At 32.5% G+C, this 23,307-nt stretch overlaps 1 protein-coding gene across 1 annotated transcript in view; it reads left to right on the forward strand.

The window, feature by feature from the left end:
- LOC129223862 (ubiquinone biosynthesis O-methyltransferase, mitochondrial-like) overlaps positions 1–3,876 on the forward strand; it is a 23,708-nt gene extending 19,832 nt beyond the window's left edge. The window contains exon 5 of the mRNA XM_054858227.1: positions 3,631–3,876. Coding sequence (XP_054714202.1) covers positions 3,631–3,866 — 236 coding nt within the window. The 3' untranslated portion in view covers positions 3,867–3,876. The remainder of the gene's footprint in view (positions 1–3,630) is intronic.
- The last annotated feature ends 19,431 nt before the right edge of the window (positions 3,877–23,307 follow it).

Below are 23,307 nucleotides of genomic sequence, written 5' to 3' on the forward strand. Positions count from 1 at the left end.
TATTTAAAACTTCAATGTTTTTTTTTTCTTTTCTGTATTACATGAGTGAGAATGAACTAAAGTGCTTTTTGTTTTCAAGTTTAGTAGAACATTTTAAGTTTTATCTTTACATTAAACCCGCCCGGCTTTGGCCGTATTAGAATGAGTAGATGTGTGCATTACATGACTTCCTTTTATTCCAATTTAATGTAATTTCCCCATTATTTTCATTTTTAATGTGATTCAATAGTTAACTCTCTAAAATATCACCAACAATGGCCACGTTGAAACCAGATTTAAAAAAAAAAAAAAGAAAAAATCGCCAAATTTGTTGCCAAGTTGTAGACAAAACTTGGCGACCAAAAGACTGGCGATACATCGCCAAGTGTCTGCCAAATTGTAATACTACTTGAGTTTACATTTAAACTAAGAATGATTTACCCGCAAAAAGGGGCAAAAGACCACCTTAGAAACACCCGAATGCAACCAAAAGGGGAGGTGCACAACTAGACCCCACTATGAGTCTAGGTACCACATTTCAACTTTCTAGGACATACTGTTCTTGAGTTATGCAACATACATACGCACATACATATGTACATACAGACATCACGAGAAAACTCGTTGTAACTAACTCGGGAATCGTCAAACTGGATATTTCGTGTGTCTATCCGTTCTTAGGCAGTTTTAAACGTGTGGTCGAGTCAAAAAAAAACTTAACATTCATTCAGGGGTGAGAAAAATGGAATTTAAGGTTGATATTTCGGTGAAATTTCTTTTGCAAATACAATACTTCCTTTTTTGTAAAAGGAAGTAAAAATTAAAAGGTCTTTTGGTTCGCCTGTATATTTACAAATAATGTACGGTGAATTTTCTCGCCAATTGGCTTATACCCATGTTACGGTTTCACGTTATGATAATTTCGTATCTCGCCAATTGGCTTGTGCCCATGTTATGGTTCCACGTTATGATAATTTCGTAATTTGCTTATCCATCTTATGATAATTTTGGCCTCCTGTTCCTTCTGCTCTGGTTCAGAGTGTCGCGACTTTTTCTCTTTTTAAACGTTTTATTTATTCAGTTGTTTGACCTTTTTGTATGTGTGTGTGTGTGTGTTTTTTTTTTCTTCTCTATTCGTTGTTAATTGTTTGTATGTTGTGCTCATTTTATTTTGTGTATTTTGTACTGTTGTGCCTCTTACCTTCGGGCCCTATGTGATACTATGTGGTGCATAGGGAGTTTCTTTTTGTGTCTAATAAAAAAAAAAAAAGGTGCACACCCCCATGCTACAAACTAACTTTGTGCCAAATTTCATGAAAATCGGCCAAACGGTCTAGGCGCTATGCACCTCACAGAGATCCTGACAGACAGAGAGACTTTCAGCTTTATTATTAGTAAAGATCAGTAACTGACATAATTTATCATGCTCTTCAAAGTTCTGGGTGACAATTAATCACCACATTTTTATTCAGCCCAGTTTAATTTGTGTAAAATTACTGACTTCAGTCATTGAATTGCTTGCATTTTTGACTGACTTTCAACTTTTCAAGCATTTCTTCATTGCACATAGATCTGTACCTACCAAACCGAGACATCTACCCCACATAGCATCAATTTCATGGTCTTTATTTCTGTGAGATTCAATACAGTCAACTCGTGCTACAACGCAATTCCAGCTACGTGAAACGGCTATCACTCAAGTTTTTCACGAGTAAAACATTTTAGAGCTAACGTGAATTCCTCGCCCGCAACAGGAAAATTTTTGTTAAGGAATTGCTGCATGTAAGTATCGTCTTCAATACTGGCTACTAAATGTTATTTTTGTGATTAGACTTCATCCCTTTCATCATCAATGAAGTGCGGAAGTTCCCACATGTACAAGTCAAATTATCACTTTGTTTTTGTATACAAATAACCAATCCCTATTTTCCATACCAAGTGTGAAAGCTTATTTAACAATGCAGTATCTAAGCATGCTGGTCCAGCTTAAGCTACAGAAGCGAAAGTTTCTTAAAATTATAGAAAAGGTAAAGATCCTCAATATAAAGAGAAACATTGATATCAATCACATGAGTTTCAGTCCGAGTCTTCAGTTTTTTAGTTTCTACTGTAGACTAGTGCAATTGTGTTTCATTTTGTTAATAATATTATTGCATACTGTACATACAGCATTGCACTTTGTCTCACTATCCCATTGATCATTGGTTTTGTTCATCTTAACAATATTATATACTGAATAACGTTGTTTTGTTCTTTAATCACCTTGCAGTTGTTGACGAGATATCTCGTCTATTTAACATGTAATCCTAGGACTGTCCAACCGCAAGGGGGTTAATTTAGTTGAAATTCAGTTCTTTATGTAGAAAATATTGACCTATACTTTTGGAATGGTTTTTAGCAGTCTGAAAGGTGTTTACAAGGGTCTAAAATAAGTGTTGATGTTTATAAAAAAAATCGTATACCTACCCTTTTTTGCAACTCGAAATTTCGACTTACGCGAGGGGTTTTGGAACGCACCCCTCGTGTAAGTCAGGATTCGACTGTATAGCAAAATTGATTTTGTAGAAAGATATATACCCAACAAACCTAGCACAAAAACTTTGAACCGTTAAAGCCGAGCAACTGCTAGAAAGTAAAATATGATTGTTTATGCTTTGATGCTTTCATGTTACACCACTAAATTTTGCAATATTTAATTTATTAATCTGATGGGGAAAAAAGGTACCTACCACAAATTTATTGATGTATATATGATCATTAATTAATTGCTCTCTGGCAAAGGAGACTTAAAAGTTCCCAACTTAAAAGGAATTAGATAAAAATATTCTAAAATGAAAGACAAAAATATATATAATTCATATCTTATAAGTTTTGTTACCTTTTCTTTTCTTAACTGAATCTTTATCAAAATATAAACCTCAATCTTCAAAAGTTTTACACCAATCACCGGTTGGCAACCACAGCTATAAAACATAGAAATTATAACCAGATACAAGAGTATTTCAAAAATTATAATAAAGTTTCAAAGCTGCAATCCTTGATGAGGCAAACTTTAATTTGTAAGAAACAATTCAGACTTTTTTCCTTTTCTTTTCTGTCCGCCAAAACACACCATTTCTCTTTTGATCAACCTGGATGTGGGCTACATGGCAACTTCCATGTGACAAGGATTCTTTTCTTCATATTTCAACAAGAATCAACAGTATCTTCGTTAAAGTGCAGGGTGTACAAAAAATTCACATTTTTGATAATCTAATCTAATTATTAGAGACTAATTGTTAGCAGACTTAATTGTTATTGGAAAACGACAGCTAGAGTATACTTTTTAGGTGAAACAAATTAGAGCAGTTGGTTTTTTGTTTCTCTAGAAATCTGTAAAAATGTGAATTTTTGAAAGTGTCCCAATAGTTTTGGTCATATAGTGTATATAAATTACCATAGTATAATTGGTAATCAGTATTAAAACCAAGAGTTATGGGGGGCAGTTCCTTCCACAAACCCCCCTTTCTGTGTCCTTGTCTATTAATGATACTGTTGTATTGCTTTTCCTATTCTAAAAATTTATCTCTTGTTGATTGAAAAGATTGAAGTAAACCAAGTCAAGAAGGTTTTGTTTTCTTACATGATATTTTATGATGTTTTTACTTTTAGTTTTCAGAGAACATCTAGAAGCTTCTGGGAATAAACCAAGGATTGAACCAGACATTGATGCCTGGGTGCAGACTAAATTATCAAAGTACAAAGAAATAGTACCAGCACCTTTAAGTTTTCCACAGCCTGTTTTGCCTTCGGTTTTAATGAATATTCCTAATCTTCCACCTTCTTTGATACCTCCCAATGCAAGTGATTTAATGAATTTCGATAAAAATAAGTCTCAGTGGGGTTAGTAGTTTATCATTGTAGTCTTTTTTGTCATATTTGTAAATAAATTTATTAATTTTCAAATGTTTCTTTTCCTTTTCTCAACAGATCTAGTTAAACTTTAAAATTAATAACTTACCTTAAGAAATTAGGTAACCATAATATAGTGATAGAGTTAACCTGACATTTGCCTATGTTCATTGACCTGTGAATGTTAACTTGAGGATGTCTTGAAGAAGATTACGACATTTTTAATTTTTAATGTTGTAAATTTCAAAAAAAGAAATGCAATTAAAAATTATTTTAGTGTAACAGCTAAATATAAAAATAATAAAAATTCATGCAATTATATAAGAGAACTTTTCAAAGCATTTTAAATGTTTGAGAGACAATTCTGTTTTGATCAATTATATGATTTTTTTTAATTGTTAACTTATAGTAATCAATAGAGTTAATTAATCAAAGGGTGATTTTTTTTTTTTTTTTTTTTTTTTTATAAGAGTCTCCTTCCATTTTAGATTTTTCGGCTCATGACAAATTTTTATATGCTGAAACATAATTTCTTGAAACAAATAATATAATTTCTTGAAACAAATCTGAAAGATGCAACAATACTTCCTGAAAATCTTGCCCCTGCTTTTGTGATAATTGCTTTCAATACAACATAGCACATATTTCTGTTATTATTTATTTTAATTTACAAATTTTTCCTATGCTTTAGCAAAACGAAACCTAGGTCCTAGTTTATGTAGCTATAGTTATCATACTACAGAAAAAGAATCTTTGAATACTCATTATGCATCACATCCTTTTACACTGTATTTTCAGATAGTTGACTGATTTTTTTGGGGGGAAGGGGGGGGCAAACGAATCATTGGGTGCTTGATCAATATTTATTATATCAGTCATTAATTACCTGTGAATAATAATATTGTTGATTTCCATTTGAGAAGTGATGATCTTTCAGTTTTACAAACTAATATTTTAATAATATTCACATGCTGCATATTAAGAGTTGTAATTATAAAGGAATTTTGTGCAGATTTTTTCAGTTGAACAAAATGACACCAATTCAGTTTTGACGATTATTTTATATTTTGCTGGAAAATACTAAAGATACATTTGATTAACCCTTTTTAATTTGTAATAATAATTTACACAATTTAAAGAGAGTAACATGTTATAGTGTAAAATTTTTATGTAGAATTCAAAGCACTTATCAAAATGTATTTCAAAAAATTAATGACCTTTGAAATAAAAATAGTTCTTAAAAATAGCTAAGTAGTTTAGGTTTTAATGTAACTACAGTTAGGTTAAAAAGATTTTCTAAGAAATTATTGTTCAAATATTCTTTGAATATATAGATAACAATAAATCAAATACTCTTTGAATATATCAATAACAATGAATCAAACATTCTTTTAATATCTTTGAGCAGTATTGTTCAAATATTCTTTGAATACTTGAACAATAATGCTCTTTAAAATGCTCTTTTGCTTGCTACTTAAAAAAAAGAAACAAAAGGAAAAAAAGAAAAACTTCATTGATTCGATCCACAACGTTTTTTTTTCAAGCTCTGGTTTTTTATCTCAATTCGTGTGTGAATAAAGTTTACTTCTGTTTTTTTAAGTAGTACAATTTGTGACAAACAATGAGGATTCATCTTTTAAATCTGTGAAATATGATAAAATTTTGAGCAATTTTTTTATTGAGCTATTTTAGTCTTTGTGAGATTGCAAAAATGGCATTCATTATCTCAACTTCTTTTTTCAAAAAAAAAAAAAAAAAAAATTAACACATTGTTTTCAGTTGCACTCAAACTGAAAAATAAATAAATAAATATATTTTATTTATTGTTCTTTTATTTTCGTTTTACTTTCAGTTGCAGTAATGTAAGTACAGTATTAATCCGTGGCGCCATCTTGTAGGAAAAGGTGGCTAAATATTTTGTATTAAGTAGAGGTGCGACATCGATGGCAAAACATCGATGTTTCAAAACATCGATGTTAGAAATTAAAACATCGATGGTATTGATACATCGGCCAAAAAACAAAAAACATCAATGTTTCCAAACATCAATGTTTTAAAACATCGATCTTTTTATCAATGTATAACATACATTTTTGAATATACTACACTGATTTAAGCAATACAAAAGAATACGTATCCGACGAATATATTGAAAATACTGAACCTCAAATCATGAATATAATTTAATAAGAATATTTTCGCAATATCTCGGTATACATAGTAAGGCAAAAATTGATTATAAGACAAACACCGATTAATACAACTAGTTATAGTAATAAGGAAATATTTTCAAACTGAATGAAGCTAAAAGTAAAGTTACATCAAAAAATATTCTAAGAAAAATGTATCATAGCACTGACCGTCAGTTTAATGATGAGAAATGTTGTGCTAAATATTTTTAAATACAAAATAATTCCAACAATTATTTTTAAGAGCAAGAAATATGTGTTGTACTGTTAGTTAATAATTAAACACAAATTGTAAGTAATGGAGGGAAGGGGGAAGTCGATAAGTAACCACGAATATTGGTGTTGACAGTTTGGAGAAAAAGAAGCTTGTTTATTTTGTTCCCTACAAGCGCATTTTGCTTTTCGCAGACAATCCCATCAGTCAGAAAAACATCTCTTTCCGATGGAACAGAAATTGCCATCACTATCAAATATTTTAAAGCATTTTTTACGAACTCTCTCTTACCAGTTATAATTTTCACCCTAGTAACGTATAGGATATCCCTTTTAAGAACTGGGGCCTTAAAATAGACTGCAAGTTCTGGCACCAGACTACCAGTGTCGGGTTTTTCCAATAGCTTTGACCTCTTTCTCACTCTCTTCTAAACCAAAACATCCATGGTCCAAAAACATTGAAAGAGAAACATCGATGTTAAAAACATCGATGTTTTAACAAAAACATCGATGTTTCAAAAACATCGAAATCGATGTCGCACCCCTAGTATTAAGTTATCTGAATGGTCATATGAAGCAAATAAATGCTGTCGGCCCCGCTTAATAAAATATCTTCGTTTCCAAAAAATATTTAATTAAGGGGGGAAATTTTCTTTTCCTTTCTAAAATAGTCCTAAAACCTATTATTAGTAAATCACTAGCTATATAAAAGAAATAATTAAATTAACTTACAACTTGGGTTATGAAATCTTTGTTTTGGCACCTTTTTTCAGTAAAAAATTTTTTGAAAAATTCTGTAATAGTGAATTGCTTGCTCAAGGTCTTTTGAAACACTTTTCTAATTCCTTTTTTTCCTTCCTTGCCTACCGTGTATTACATTTCATCAGTTAATTATTTTCTGAATTGTGTATATTTCTTTGCATGTTTTAATTTAATTATCAAATGCAATACTTGTTGTTTTTTTGTAATGGCAATGACAAAAGAAATTAGATAGAATAATGGAATATTTTGCTGGAATATGAGTGTGTTTCTCGCCCATTGATGGCAAAAAGTATTGTTTTACGTTGACAATTGTTCTTACTGAGCTTTTTTGTAATATATTTAGAATTTTTCTCAACAAAAATTTTTGCAATTGATATTATTCGATTGTCTAGGGTTATTCAATTAAGTGGTCATCTTGAACATTGCGTCTATGTGAAAACATTTGGTTCCAGGAGGTTCTATTTGTATGAACGAGGTATTCGTTTATCCGTTACCCGATTAAGCGGGGCTGACAGTACTTCTATTTTAAACCAGTGATCACTACATAATTCTTTTCAGTAAAAAAAATGCAGGGAAGCCTTAGGGTTGCAGAATGAGCTTTTGCAAAGTTTTTACTCTCTGGATCTCAAATTACAATGAAAAAAAAAAAAAACAGATATCAAAGCATTTATTGAAAAATAATTGAATATTCAATATAATGTAATAGTTGGGGGGGGGGAGCGTGCTTTAATAAATTTATTATTTTGGTTCATCTAACACACACACACACACAAAAAAAAAAAACATTTTAAGCTCATGAAGTTGAAATTAAAGTGGATGGAAACCATTGAAACATTTTATATGAATAGATGTGTGACATGGTTTTATGAAAAAAATATGCCCCGAAAGAATTTTCAATGCATAAGTACAATAAATAAAATAATCTCGAAAGATAAAAAAAATGAGAGAATGAAACACAAGATGAGGAAGAATATACTATTTTCAGAATAAAGTATAGTCGAACCTGTCTATCTTGAAGAAGTCGAACCAGAAGAAACACTTGAGAGATATGGCGGTTTCAAGATGCAGTAATGTTGATAAAAGGTATAAAATAAGCAATTGGTAAAGTTAAATACTAAAATATTTTCAGTTTTCTGCACTGCGTATTTAGCAATATATTAATTATGTTCCTCAACATATAGTTGAGTCAGAAAAATAATAGCTCTGAAGCCAAGGTATGAGACATTGCCAAAATTTGACACACATGTTGTTATATTTTGTGGGTTATCAAAAATATCTTTTGTTGTTATAAATGATTAATTTTAGTATTTAAAATTTTTAGTGTTAATTGAGATCTACTGATGCCCAGTGTAGTATTTATTTAGTTATTACTAGGTTTTTAATGTTTAAGAGTTATTTTTTGCAAGCAAGATACTTTGGTGATAGTTGGCATTGTCGATTTGACCAAAATTTATGTTTACCACCAAAATTCCTCTTCCAACCTTATTTTTTTATACTGTCATGGTAAAAAGAAAAACCAGCATCTTCGAGAAAAAAAAAATCTCTGCAAAGTTATGGTTACTTTTTTATTAATTTATTTTTTGAAAGAAATAACTCTTTGCATTGCAGTTAAAATATTTCAAGTTTAGATGTTAATTTTTGAAAGCTTCAGATTGGTGCCAAGTTATTTTTCTTTTCACACTTGGTTTGCAGAATGCTATTATAAAATTTTAGGCTTTATAACTTGTTGTCGCCTGTCTAAAGTTGCTAGAAAGTGAACCCCTTACATGAGGATTTCATGGGCAATTTTCTGATGTTTGAGACTAAAATTTGGCAAACTTAAGGCAAGTGCCAAGGGCGCCCATATAGGGAGGCAAGTGGGGGCTCAAGCCCCCCCCTTTTGAAATTAAACTTCCTTGCTTTTAGTACTTTTTTCTTTGAAAAAATGTAAAAACATTTCTTTTCTAGCAATTAATGAATAAGTAATTAAAAATAACTTTTAATAACTCTAATCTGTACTGAAATCGGTTTCTGTGGGGAAAATATCTTGCTAAACCATGGAGAAAATATCTGACCCCCCCCCTCCCATAAAATTTTGCATATGGGCGCCCTTGGCAAGTGCTAATTTTTTTTATACGCCATTATGTTTTAGAACCATGTTAAGATTATTATTTTACAAAAGTAAACATGGCAACTCCAAGCAGTTTTACAAGAAATGTCATGCCAAATCAGGTTTTCAAATCTTTTCGTTTTTGAGGACAATTTACTCAAAAGTCCCTACTTTGTCCTATTTACACCAGAAGGTAATATAACTGTCATGCAACAAGAGTCTGTTATCGACTGTTGTACTCTTAGATTTTTTTCTTTAAATGACCATGACCATTTGATTGAATAGTAAAATATTCGAAAACTTAATGTTTGCTTAACATTTCTGGAAAACTAAATTATAATTTGCTGTAAGTATTATAGTCTCTGATACTTGAAGTTGTCTCAATTATTTTCGCACAAAAAATTCTTAGCATGCTTATGCTTCTAAAACTTAATGCCCTATAAAAGCAATGTTTTGCACTCATCAGAAGGATGCAAACAAATTTCATAAATTATGCTCTCCAAATCTTAAACTGCTCGATTTTTTTTTTTTTTTGGAGCACACTAAAACACGAAGTGTACATGTATAATTGTTTTTTAAGCCATGTAATCTGGCTACACTTGGGGATGTTATTCAATAAGTGAATTTATGCTTTTTCTTGGATGCGTAAGATCGAAGTAGGACATGACTTACAACTGGTACTCATATATTAGTTTGCGCTGGGAGGCAACATTTTGAACATTCTCTTGATTCACTATTTGAAACATTCATTGAATAAAATTATTAATGAATCTTACATAATAATGCCTTTCTTGATCATTTTTAAAATACAACGGAATGAAAGTTAATAACGTTTTCTATTAAAAAAGAAAAGAATCGATAATCATTTGAAAAGAATCGATGATCATCTGAAGACTTATCATCTGAAAAAAAAGAAAAGGAAAAGAAAAACAGCGGAAATATGTCATTGCTGGACCTAAAGGCTCCACATAAAGCAGTGGGTCTTGTGATTCGCTATCTGCCAATTAAAGGAAAGCGAATAAAATTAACAAATGCCTATCCAAGGCAACATTGCCAGAAATAGTCCAATCACCACATAAAAGCAAATTATTCAATTCAGCTCTTCTCTAACATTGTTGGGGATCAGGCTAGCCTGGCTCGACATCTTAGATATGCTTGACGTGCCTTCCTCAGATCACATCCTTCATTTTCAGTGAATTCTACAGTGCTGGTAAAAAAAATTTCCTCACCTTCGCATTTTCACAACAATGGAATTATGTGAGAAGTTTTGGTCGACCGATTAACGATGAATGTATGTGAAATTCTGCAAAACGTATGAAATAAACATTTAACAGCAGGAATCCGATAATGGTTTACGTAGATCGGTACTGTTTCCGGGCCAAGGCAAACGGCTGACCCCATGCTCATTTTTCCATTTCTGAACCTGCGTGTGAGTGTAGAGAAAAAAAATTACTTAACCCTATGCCAATTTTAGTCTAATGGCGGGAGAAAGGTTTTTAAATTGTTACTTACCAGTTTTGCACTATGGCTTGGAGCAGAATCATCCTGGAAAATGACGTTTGGAACTGAAGTAATGTAATCCCAGATAGTAGAAAGCCATTTTTTCTCCAAAATGCCAATATACACCTGAGCGTTTACTCTTCCTTGCACAAAGTGATGCCCACCAACTCCTTGATCAGAAATACATCCCCAAATCATCTGGGATACGGGATGCTTGACTGTGTGTTGAATGCAATCGGGATGATATTCCTCTCCTTTGCGGCGCGGGTGATGCAATTTTTTTTACCACCACTGTATCACGTAGCGGGTTATTGGTAATGAAAGGACCGATTTCATAATCAAGTCTGCTGTTGAAGGAGGTGTGAGCTCTTGTAAGGATCTCATATTCCCATTCATTGAGGTTCCCTTGCGATCTTGCGAAGATTAAGCTAAACCATCTCGAATTTTTTCCCCAACTGCCAGTGGTATTTTGCGAGAACTGTAGGTGGGCCTTCCGTGCTTATTCCAAGGTCATGTCAAACCGCCTATTTGCGTTTCGTGGCCATACCAGAGCCCCTCCTTGAACGCCAGTGGGGCTCTATGGCATCCCCTGCTCATATCTTAAAATATTGTTTAGCCTTAACAAAAGACTCCGGGATCCACAACAATTCGTCGACTTCTTTCAGATATTTAGGTTCATAGCAATAGCAATGGATTAAGTCACTCGCTATCTACCAATCACAAAGACGATAGAATGAGAAATGCCAAGGCTTAGCAAAATAATACCAAACATCAATATTGATTGCTTTAAAAAAAAAAAATCTAAAAATCGTTAAAACATTTATGTATTTAAAAAGTATAATTTCTAACTTGCAAACTGAAGAGCTAGCAGTAATTTCCTTTTAGTTATTACACATTATAGATCATATATATGTTCAGAAAAGTCACGTGCATGCAGTTCATATCCTATTGTATTTACTTATTTATTTATATTTTACCACTTTTTACGAGAGTTCATGTTTGCTGTTTTAACAGTACTTGCCGCAAATGTCACTGTTTAAGATCATAATGAATAAACGATGCCCGTTACCGCAAATGAAAACAATTCTAAAGTATCTTTTACACATGGGGGTAAGAAAAGAATTAAAAATGTGTTAATACTGTAATTGGAATAAATGGGACAATTTTTGTGAGTTTCAATTATCAGGAAACAGTTTTATACCTTCTGCTGCAGCTGATGGAGATTCGACAATTTTAATGAACTTCAAATGATCCTCTAATGTTGTCTTTTGTGAACAGTGTCAATAGGTAAGGACTGATTACTGTATTGGACAACTAAGCCGTGTCCTAGGGCTCCCGCTATTTAGGGGGCCTCCAAATGGCTGAAATAATTTTAGTCTGTTGCTAAAACTGTCAAGTTTGAATACAAGGGGCCCCTAAAAGGTATTTGACCTCCCCCCCCTCCCCCCGATATCTTAATCGGACCCTATCATCAGGTAAAAGGTTTATGACTTAAACTTGTCTTTTGAAAGAAGTTGTTCGTTAAAACAAATTCGTGTTTTATTTTACATTCATTTATTTTGTCAATTATTTTATCCGACAAAAACCATTCATTATAAAAAATTAGAGTCCACTTCAAAATAAACATGACTTTTACATGGTCATGACTAAAAAAGCCATCCAGCATTCATTTATATCTTTGGACGTCTTGAATTCAAATTATGTTTTTCGCAATCACGCATTGCGATAAGACCCTACTTGTTGAGTTTTTTATTTCTACAAATGGAATGGAAGGAATGGAAATGGCCAAGAAATTTTTGCTCCCGTCATATTTTGACTGACAATTTTCTAGAATAGGTAAAACAAGGCATATTCATAAAAAAGAAACTGATTAGGACGTGGTAATAAAGTTAAAGACTTCACCGCCGATATCCACCAGTACACTTAACATAAAGATTATGTACTGCGTATGACGTTATGTATTTTTATTTTTATCTATCTTAGGAGAGATGTTTGTAATACAAAAATTTTGGGTTGCAGTTTCCGAAAATTTTGAGTTGACAACACATTTGAAAACTGAGAAATTATTACAAAAAAAGACTTAAATTAAAAAAAAATAATAAAATTGCATGCATATTTGAACAGTTTTTGCGGGGGTGGGATGGGAGTTCGAGCTTTCTTATAGTTTCCGAAAATTTCACAGTCATCAGAAAACTTTACTTGAGTCCACTTGCACCCCAGCTTAGAAAATGAGGATTAGTAATTCGGATATTTATATTTAGATGAAGTTTTACTGTTTAAATTCATCTCTATAGGTGTTTTTACGTGTAAAAACGTAATTATCCTCAAAAGCAGTTTTCTTAATGTTAAGTCTTTGAGTTATGTACTGAAAAAAATGAGTAGAATCAAACTGCTCACGATTTGTACCAATTGCGACCGAAATTTCGCTCTCTAAATAAATATTAAAAACAACCGCCGTCATGGTAATCTGAAAATTCAGGACATCAACTTTGAGAAAGTGTGGATAATAAGCAATTTGTGATTGCTCAATAATACATAAGTAAATAAAAAACGAAAAAACAAATTAAATAAAAAAACTTCCTATTGCCATAAAATCAGATGTGTGTCATTAAAGTGGAAGAGAAACTCTGTGCTTTATTAAACTAGCAGTATTAATAGATCTGTGCTCAATGCAAAGCAACGTATTTCTAATCAAGCAGAAAGCCAAAACATCTCACAAACTAGGTTAATCCGCATTTCATTACTCGTAATGCAATCTAATATCATCGACTAAACGAGCATAAATTAAGTTTGGTGAATTCTTCGGTGTATTTCACTTAAAGTACATGCGTTACACACACACGCGCGCGCGCGTGCGAGCCACATTCTCGATAATCAAATAGATGTTATTCTACCGCAAGTTGCTAGAGAAATTGCCACTCCGTTTGAACATGCTTAGCATCAGTATTTCTAGCAATTAATTTAAATGCAGTAGTTAGAATGAGAGTAGAGTAAGTCATCCTAGCATAGTTTCGAGTGGCTGAAGGTTTTTTGTAAAAACATCTGTAAAAAATTAAGACTTCGTAAATTTGGATTTCAAGAGAAGGATTTGTATTTATTTAAACATAAGTACTTTTTGTTTGAAAAATATGCATCAAGTTCTATGAAAGTTGTATATAACTTGTTTTAAAGAATGACTTGAGCTACTGTCATTCGAAAACTTACGATGAATTTACTGAAAGAAATTCAAATATATGCATGCTTATCATCAGTACTTCTAGTAATTAATTTAAGGGGCCTAGGCACCCTTAACCTTCAAAATTTTTGATTTTCTGGAAAAAATATATGTTATGCATAATTTAATTCTGAACAAGTTGATACCTAATTTATTACCATACGCAAAAAACTTTTCAAGTTATCTTGAAAATGCGTAAACTTTCCCCATAGAGATTTATGTTTGCAGCATCTGTTTGAGGAGCAGAATTCGAATAGGTACTAACTATTGGGATTTTAGTAGAAACGGAAATAGGGTGACTAGTAAGAGAAAATATTTTAACAGTTGGGATTCAAATAGTCGCGCAGCATTAATTAAAGGTAAGATGGGCTTATTTAAGGTTTTTTATACAAATGCTCGTAGTATTAGGAATAAGATGGAAGAATTGAAAAGCATAACAATGGACGAGAGGTTGGATATTATTGGAGTTACCGAGACATGGGCTACCGAAAGTGATGATGATTTATTATCTATTGCTGGGTATAATTTGTTTAGACAAGATAGAGTAGGTAAAAGAGGTGGTGGGGTTTTATTTTATGTTAGATACACTTTAACTTGCAATGAATTGGTAATTAATGATAAACCTAATGAGATTGATATGATTTGGCTGGAGTTGATGAGCAATAAGGGCAATAAACTACGTTTAGGGAACATTTATAGGCCACCCAACTTAAGCCAGGGTCAAGATGAACAGATGTTTAGTATTATTAGTGACATTTCAAGCAAGGGGTCAGTCATAATAATGGGAGATTTTTATTTTCCAGGAATTGATTGGAATAATTTTTACCATAGTAATAGCAGAGAAGAGGAATTTTTGAAAGTAATTGGTGACTGTTTTTTAGATCAAATTGTAACTCAGGGTACTCGACAGGACGTGATTTTAGATCTAGTTTTCAGTGATATGGAAGGTTCTGTTCAGGGGTTATGTGTAGGGGAGCACATTGGAGACAGTGACCGCAACAGTATTAGGTTTGGGATTAAATTTGATACGCACAAGGTAGAGAATTTTAGGTTTGTGCCCAATTTCAGAAATACTGATTTTGTGGCACTTAGGCAGAGTTTGAAAGCAGTTTTTTCTTCTGGATTGGACAATAGCGATGTGAATCTTCAGTGGGCAGAGTTTAAGGAAAAGCTAGCGAAAACGGTTGGGGATCATGTTTCTTTTAGGAGAAAGGGTGTCAACACTAAAATTTGGCCAATGTGGTCCTCCAGGGAAACTAAAGATGCTCTAAATGCTGCTTTTCATAGGTTTAGAGAAACTGGTCACAGTGCAGATAGGCTCCAATATTGTAAGGCAAGGCGTAAATTTAAGTATTTGGTACGGATTCAGAAAAGAGAGTTGGAGCAAAGACTGGCAGATAACATAAACAGGAATCCCAAGAAGTTTTTTGCATACGCTAATTCGGGGAAAGTTCGAAATAGTCATATTGGGCCAATGGTTGATGAGCACGGAATTTTAATTCAGGACGATAGTGATATTGCTAATGTTCTTAATAACTTTTTTTCGAGTGTTTTTAACGATAACTGTAACTCAACAGTTGACACCAACAAGACACAAGCTATAGTACAGCTTGAGGACTTTGTATTTTCCTTGGATGACGTTTTACTTCATTTGAAAAAAATTAAAGAGACTAATGCTCTGGGACCTGATAATATTTATCCAAAAATTTTAGTTGAATGTGCGGAGGAATTAGCAGATGTAATCGTAAATATTTTCAATGCTTCTTATAACTCGGGGACAGTGCCAGAGGAATGGAAGCTGGCTAACATTACACCGCTCTTCAAGAAAGGGTCTAAAGGGAGTGCGGGAAATTATAGACCTGTGAGTCTAACTTCGGTGGTTCGCAAAATTTTTGAAACATTGATAAAAATTAAGATAGTAAATTTTCTAGAGACTAATAATCTATTGACTAGTTACATTTCTATGACAAAGTTACCATGGCTTTGGACAATAAGAAGCCTGTAGATGTTGTTTACATTGATTTTCAAAAAGCTTTCGATAAGTTACCGCATGTTGCTCTACTTAGCAAATTAGCTGATATAGGAATAGGAGGGAAAACTTTCATTTGGGTAAAAAACTGGCTGACCGGAAGGAAACAAAGGGTAGTTGTAAGGGGAAATTATTCTAATTGGAGTGAGGTTTTAAGCGGGGTTCCTCAATTATCAGTGTTAGGGCCTGTTTTGTTCACTGTTTTTATGAACGATATTCACATAAATATTTCTGGGAACATGAATTGTTTTGCTGATGATGTCAAAGTTATGGGGACTGTAGAAAATGAAGAACAAGCAAAACAGCTGCAAGAGGATCTAGATCATATTACGGAGTGGGCTGATAAATGGGGTATGGCTGTTAATGTTGGGAAATGTCAAGTGCTACATTTAGGGCATGGAAATAAGTGTACAAATTATTATTTGCAAGGTTCAGTCATTAGATAGGCAGACAAAGTTACTGATCTGGGGGTCTTAATAAGTCAGGGTTTAAAGTTTAGCCAACAGTGCAGCATTGCTAGTAACAAGGCCAATAAGATGCTTGGGTTTATCAATAGATCTATTTCAAACAAATCTAAAGAAGTTCTTCTGCCCTTATATAGAAGTTTGGTAAGCCCTCATTTGGAGTATGCTGTTCAGTTTTGATCTCCTTATCTTAAGAAAGACATTAATGTATTGGAAAGGGTTCAAAGGCGAGCTACAAGGCTAATAAATGGACTTTCTCACTTAGACTATGATTCCAGGCTTGGAAGGCTAAAAATGTTCAGTCTTGAGCAGAGAAGAGACCGAGGGGACATGATTCAGTTGTTTAAATTTATTAAAATGAAAGATGTTACGGGGCTGAAGTTTAGCACTGAAAACAGGACAAGGGGTCATTGTTTTAAGCTATTTAAATCTCAGCCTAATATGGATGTTAGGAAAAATTATTATTTTAGCAGGGTAGTGGAACCTTGGAACAGTTTACCGGAAGAGGTGGTAATGAGCAAGGGAGTAGATAGTTTTAAGAGGGCCATAAATTTCGAATTGTTCTAAAGTGAATCTATTGAATAAACGAATAATTGAAAAAAGAAGTAAAAAAACTTTCATTCCGAAAAAATTTGATCACAAATTTTACCAAACTATTTCATGTTATCGTGAAAAAGAGAGAGGGGAAAAAAAAAGTCTGTTTAATTATTTAAAAATTTTGTTTTGAAATTAAAGACATTGTGAAGTTCTTTTCTTCAAATATTTGGTTCAAACAGGGTCTGTTTACTGAAAAAGCCAACTGGGTCGTGGCCTACGTCCCCTGCTTTTTATAGGGGACCCCAAATGGCTTAAATTGTTTATGCCAGCAGAAAAATTTGTAAGGTTTGACTACAGGGGGCCCAGAAAAAGTGCCTGACCTAGGGCCTCCCGATATGTTAATCGCACCCTGGTTGTAAAACCTGAGAAATATTATCATAGTAAAAAAACTGAGTTCATCAGAGTCACAAAAGAGGTTAAAAAAATTATCTCTCAACATTAAATTGACTGTCTTGAGCATAAATAAAGTCTATTTAAATTAAAAATACAATAGTGCTCTTATCGATTGTTCTTGCAGAAAATGCGGATTTGGACGTGATAGCAAATTTAAAAATGAAAATCTTTTGAAAAGTATGGACTATATAGCAAGATCAATTACAAGTAGTCTAATGTGGGCAAAAGTGAAACATTTATGGTAACTATTTACTTATTTTCTCAAAATGAACGATTTGGACCTTTGTTTTTAAAATTACTATGCGTAAAGAAAGAACATTGTTGAAAAATAAAACTTACATTGAAATATTATTTTTCATTTTTGGCTGTAAATTCGTTCTTCAAAAAAAAAAAAAAAAAGTTGAAAGATTTTCTACTTTTAGCCCCATGTATGGAGTGAAGTGAAAAATAAAATATTTTTCCAATGATCTATTTTGTATTTGATTCTTAGAAATATTTGTTAGAAAATGAATGAATTGGCGCATGAATAAATAATTAGCCTTAATAATTAAATCGCTTTAATTAGTTGAAAATATTTTTCGAACTCAAGAGGTTATAAGATTCTTCTTTTTTAAAACTTTGTTTAAACTGTGAGCTATAAATCATAGGAAATATTAATATAGTTAGAAAACAATTCTGCAACTTCGGAAAAGAAATTTTGGGAAAGTTAGAAAAAGAAAAACTGGATGCCTCAGCAGATTAAATTGACTGTCACGAACACTAGTTGATCTTGCAGAAAAGCGATTTTTTTTTTTTTTTGGACGCGTTCAAACACTTATAGACTACTGATAAAATTTTAAGTGTTAAGAAAGTGCTTCTAAGCTGTCATGTAGAGAATATTTTCTTACTAGAAAAGGGAAAATCATTAAGAATCGATTGCTAGAACAATTGGAAAATTAGAGGAAGAAAAGGTTTTACGGCACAATGTGATAAATTTATTTCTTTTACTTTTTAGTAGGATAGATATTTCTTATTAAAAGTACCTCTAGCATTAAAAGTGTTCGGAAGTTTAATTTTCATATATCCCGATACATACATTTACTTTTGTCTCTTTAAGAATAAGAATGATAAATCACAAATTACTTACAGCCAAGAGAAATAAAAAAATTTAAACTTAAATATCTTGTAGCACATTTATTGTATAAGGCAGTGAGAAGCAAAGGAAGGTACAGGTGAGTGATGAATGGGATCGTTTTCGAAATTTTAAAAGTATTTTTTTCTGAAAGGGCATGTTTAAAAAACATAAGATCTGACCATTTTTTAAATAATTTGACAAAGTTTAATATTTTTAAACAATTATTTTAATCGGTGCGCTTTTATTGTTTATGCTTCTGTCGATGACATCACAAATGATCAAATGTCATTCACTGGTGCCATTCATAGAGAACAATAATTATTTCCCATCTTTGCTCACGTGTATTGGCAACGGTATGGTTGATAACAAGCGTGGAGCGCAATATTTAATTCGCTTCTTCCTTATCATAACGTGGAAACGCGGTCAGCAAGCTCAAGTAATAGATTCTCCAGTTGAGAAGCGCCAAAGTACATCACTTGTGACGTCATAAAGACCGCGGCTTATTTTCAAAATCAGATATTTTAAGAATTTAATTAAAAACGAAGCGTTGGGGAAAATTAAAGTTTTTTCTCACTCCATGTTTTTTTTCGGAACAGGACTTCTCCGCCGCAAGTTTTATCGCCCTTTTCCCCGCATAGGACTTCTCCGCCGCTGCTCTGATCCCCCCTTTGCCTTAACAGGACAAATCCGCCGTGCCATTTTCAAGGGTGAAAAGGGGTTACTGGTTTAAAATTTTCATTCTTGGCAACACATCAGCTTTTGGCGACGAACAGCGTATCTAAATACACGAAATTAATTCACGGGCTACTTTGCGAAAGATCGCAATCATAGACCTAATGTAGCGCATTAGAAACCTTAACAGAAGTTATTGTTGGTCAGCTTGACAGTCCATTTAAAGTCAAAGCTCAGTATAAACGTTTTCAAAAATATTTTGTGCACATTTATTTATTGTATACATTTTACTTGCTGTAGATAGTTTTAATAGAATAATTGGAATATTTAACTGTACTTAAATCATATAAATGTCTCGATTGAACGTTGGTGAACGAAGGCTAGTCCGTCTGACTAATTCCGACAAATCCTGGGTGCAAAATCCCTGAGTAACAAATAAATAAATATATTTATTTTAATAATTTTATTATATTTATTTATTTATTTTATTTTTTTCAGAAATCTATCTTAAAATAGATTTCATTCCCACATCCACATACTTTTTTTTTTTTTTTGCAAAAATAGTTTATTTAAGCAGAGAAGATATATTTCTGCTTTTCATGGAGCAAATGACGTAAGTATTAAACGAAAAAGAAAACATCTGTTGTGAACCTCATATTACTTCTTTGTACGTCTAGTAAATAATGGATTTATTTTTATTAACTCAAAAGAACAGGTGCATAAACCCATGTGTGCTCATTAAGAGTAATACCTTTTAAATGCATATTTTTTTTAGAAAGTCATAAAATATTTTCAGTATGAGTATGGTACTTTCAAATTAAAAGAGTTCGGATGTTTTTGTAGGTGTCTGAGATATGAAATTGAGATAATAACAGTAATAATAATAATAATAATGGTAATAATAATAATGACAATAACAACAAATCCAGTCATGCTCAAGAATCAGCAAAAAGAAAAAAAATTGCGATTTGGATGTTACACTAAGAGCGGCTCCTCATTTTTGAAACAAGGATGAATGAGAATGAAGAATACAAGAATGGGCCAACGATGGACATTCGTGCTTCACTAAGATTTAGTATTTTTTCTAACGATTCAGTATTTAAAAAAACTTATCGAAGTCGCGGGGTTTCTGCAGCTACGCAAGTATCTAGGACTTGTCATTATGCATTCTATATGTACTGTTCAATGCTCCCAACCCCTTTATTCTCTGAATAAACGTCCCTTCCCGCAAGTATCTAGGACTTGTCATTATGCATTCTATATGTACTGTTCAATGCTCCCAACCCCTTTATTCTCTGAATAAACGTCCCTTCCCGACCGATTCCAGGAAATAGCTTAGGGACAAAAAGGTCAAATGTAGGAGACAGTCAAAGGAGCATTCGCGATTGATTACACATGATCACTAAACGTGATAACTATTTTCAGTAAATTTGTATTTTGTGTGTAAGAGAATATCAAACACGAATAATCCTCTTTACTATAATAATAAAGTTGAAAGTCTGTGCCTCTGGATGTCTGTTAAGTGCATAGCGCCTATACCGTTCGACAGATATTCATGAAATTCGGTGCAGAATTAGTTTGTGGCATTTGGGTGAGCACCTCGAAGCGATTTTTACTTCCTTTTACAAAAAAGGAAGTATTGTATTCGCGAAAAAAATTTCACTCAAAAATCGGCCTTAATTTCCATTTTGCTTACCCCCGAATGAATGTTGAGTTTTTTTTTTCGACTCGACCACACGTGGATATATGCCTAGGAACGTACAGACACCCGAAATACCCTTTTGACGATCCCCGAGTTTATTACAACGAGTTTTCTTGTGACGTCCGTATGTACGTATGTATCTCGCATAACTCAAAAACGGTATGTCCTAGAAAATTGATGTTTAGTACGTAGACTTCCAGTGGGGTCTAGTTGGGCTCCTTCCTTTTTGGTTGCATTCGGATGTTTCTAAGGGGGTCTTTTACATTTTTTGGGGAGCAATCATTGTTAATTTCAATGCTTACTCAAGTGGTGTTATAATTCGTCAAACACTTGGCAATATATCGCCAAGCTTTTGGCCGCCAAATTTTGTCACCAACTTGGCAAAAAATTTGCGTTTTCTTTTTTTTTTTTTTAATCTGGTTTTAGTTCGGCCAATGTTGGTGATATTTAAAGAGTTAACCACTGAATCACATTAAAACTGCCAATAATGGGGAAATAAATCTGTGTAAAACGTTTTTTTTTTTTTTTTTTTTGTTTTTTTTTTGCTTCGGTTTGCAAGAAACAAGGGGGTGAAAATATTTAGTGTTTCCATGCTTACTCCAAGGTGCTATTATCATTAAATTGGAGTAAATTATCATAACGTGAAACCGTAACATGGGCAAGTAAATTAAAATAGCAAATTGGCGAGAAATTCATCATCCATTATTTGTAAATATACAGGCGAACCAAATGACCTTTTCGTTTTCTACTACGGGCAAAGCAGTGCGGGTACCACTAGTATCTAATAAAGCAATGTTTTATATTGAGAAGTTATTGAATGTTAACATTCAAGTATACATATTTAATAATTTGTAAAACTTATTTATACACTTGATTCTAATCTAGTTACATAGAAGTTGCAAATCTTGATTAAAAATTTTTACTAGCATGTATGACTTAATCTATTTTACTTATTATCTGTTTTTTAAAAATGATTTTTTAAATAATGGTAACCAAATTTTCCTACATACATAATATAATCGTGTGCGCAAATTAGTGTTCATAATATAGTGTCAGGCCCGTCGCCAAAAGAGGCCCTTTTTTTAGAAATGGGAGCCACCAATTTCGTTTCAGTGATTTTTTTTTTAAGTTTATTTAAAAGTAGTTTCCAGAAGTCGCTACAAACTGCAATTTTTTTTTACATCGCACTACTCACTACACTATATTTTAAAAAAAGTAGTGAGTTAGAATACAAACTACTAAAAAATGTAGCTACTACAGTAGCATAGGTACTTTGTAGCGCGCTACTTCCAACCACTGTTAAAACTCAATAGCTTTCATTTTCAGACAGTAAAGTTACATTGCAAGGAAGGGAATTCATATTTATTTTGCTTTCAAACAATATCAATCATTCAGTAAGTTACCGCCCTATAGCTAGGGTATATATATATAAACGCCCTATAGCCATATGTATTTCATGTAATATCAATCATGTTTGAAAGTCAATAATTACTATTATTATTTCAAGTCTCAAAGGCAGTTTAAAATAGAAAATCTAATTGTTGTAATTAGACACCTTACCCAATATTATTGGTTGAACATCTGCTTTTTCTACAAAAGCCTTAGGTGTTTCTGGAAGATCATCTTCCTACTCTAGACATCATAACCAGCTCTTTTTTATAAACACTAAGTTAATTCATGTTTTCTTAATTACACGTTGTGCATATGTATCGATATATGCATTAAACTCTTTATATATATTTATCTATCACTAAACTGAACGTTTTTTTTTTTTTTTTTTTTTGAATCAATGGAACCTAACCCCTATTTTAACACTACTATCAAGTCTCAATTTACGCGGTATTTCCATGGAATGTAATCCCCGTGTAAAACGAGGGTTTATTGTATTGCAATATATAGTCACACTAGTAGTTCTAAGTGTTTCAATGTATAGAGCGAATATAAAACAAAACTTTATAAAAAGATTTAAAATTCAGAATCCAAAATATTTACAATAAAAAGTGCGAAAAAAAAGGACTTACGGTATAACTAAAAAATACCAATAAAACCAAACTGTTTTTTTTTTTACTGGAGCCTCCAACATTGGTAATTGGAAAATTCATCATGAAAAAAATAAAGGCACTCAAAGGGTTTTAGAAATGAAAAATTAGGGGAGACTTTTACACAACAGTTTTATCAATAATTTAATTGAATGAAAGAAGATTGTTGGAATATCTTTGGATAATTGATTTTCCTTTGTACATCATTGCTGGGAAAGTGACATACGTTGATTTGTGCTCACAAACTACAATTGCATAAAATATTCCTTATTCTAATTTTAAAAAAAAACTCCGGAGGGGGGGGATGCAATGCATTATGAACGTGAGAAATACTTGACTTAAACATGGAATTCAAATTCTTTTAAAACGTAAAAAAACGAAGAAGTCAGAAAAATACAGGATGGAGCCAAAGGAATTTAAACTTTGCCAATTTTTCTTCGCCAAATATTGCACCCTACCA

This window comes from Uloborus diversus, chromosome 6 (genome assembly GCF_026930045.1).
Source record: "Uloborus diversus isolate 005 chromosome 6, Udiv.v.3.1, whole genome shotgun sequence".
Classification (NCBI taxonomy): Eukaryota; Metazoa; Arthropoda; class Arachnida; order Araneae; family Uloboridae; genus Uloborus; species Uloborus diversus.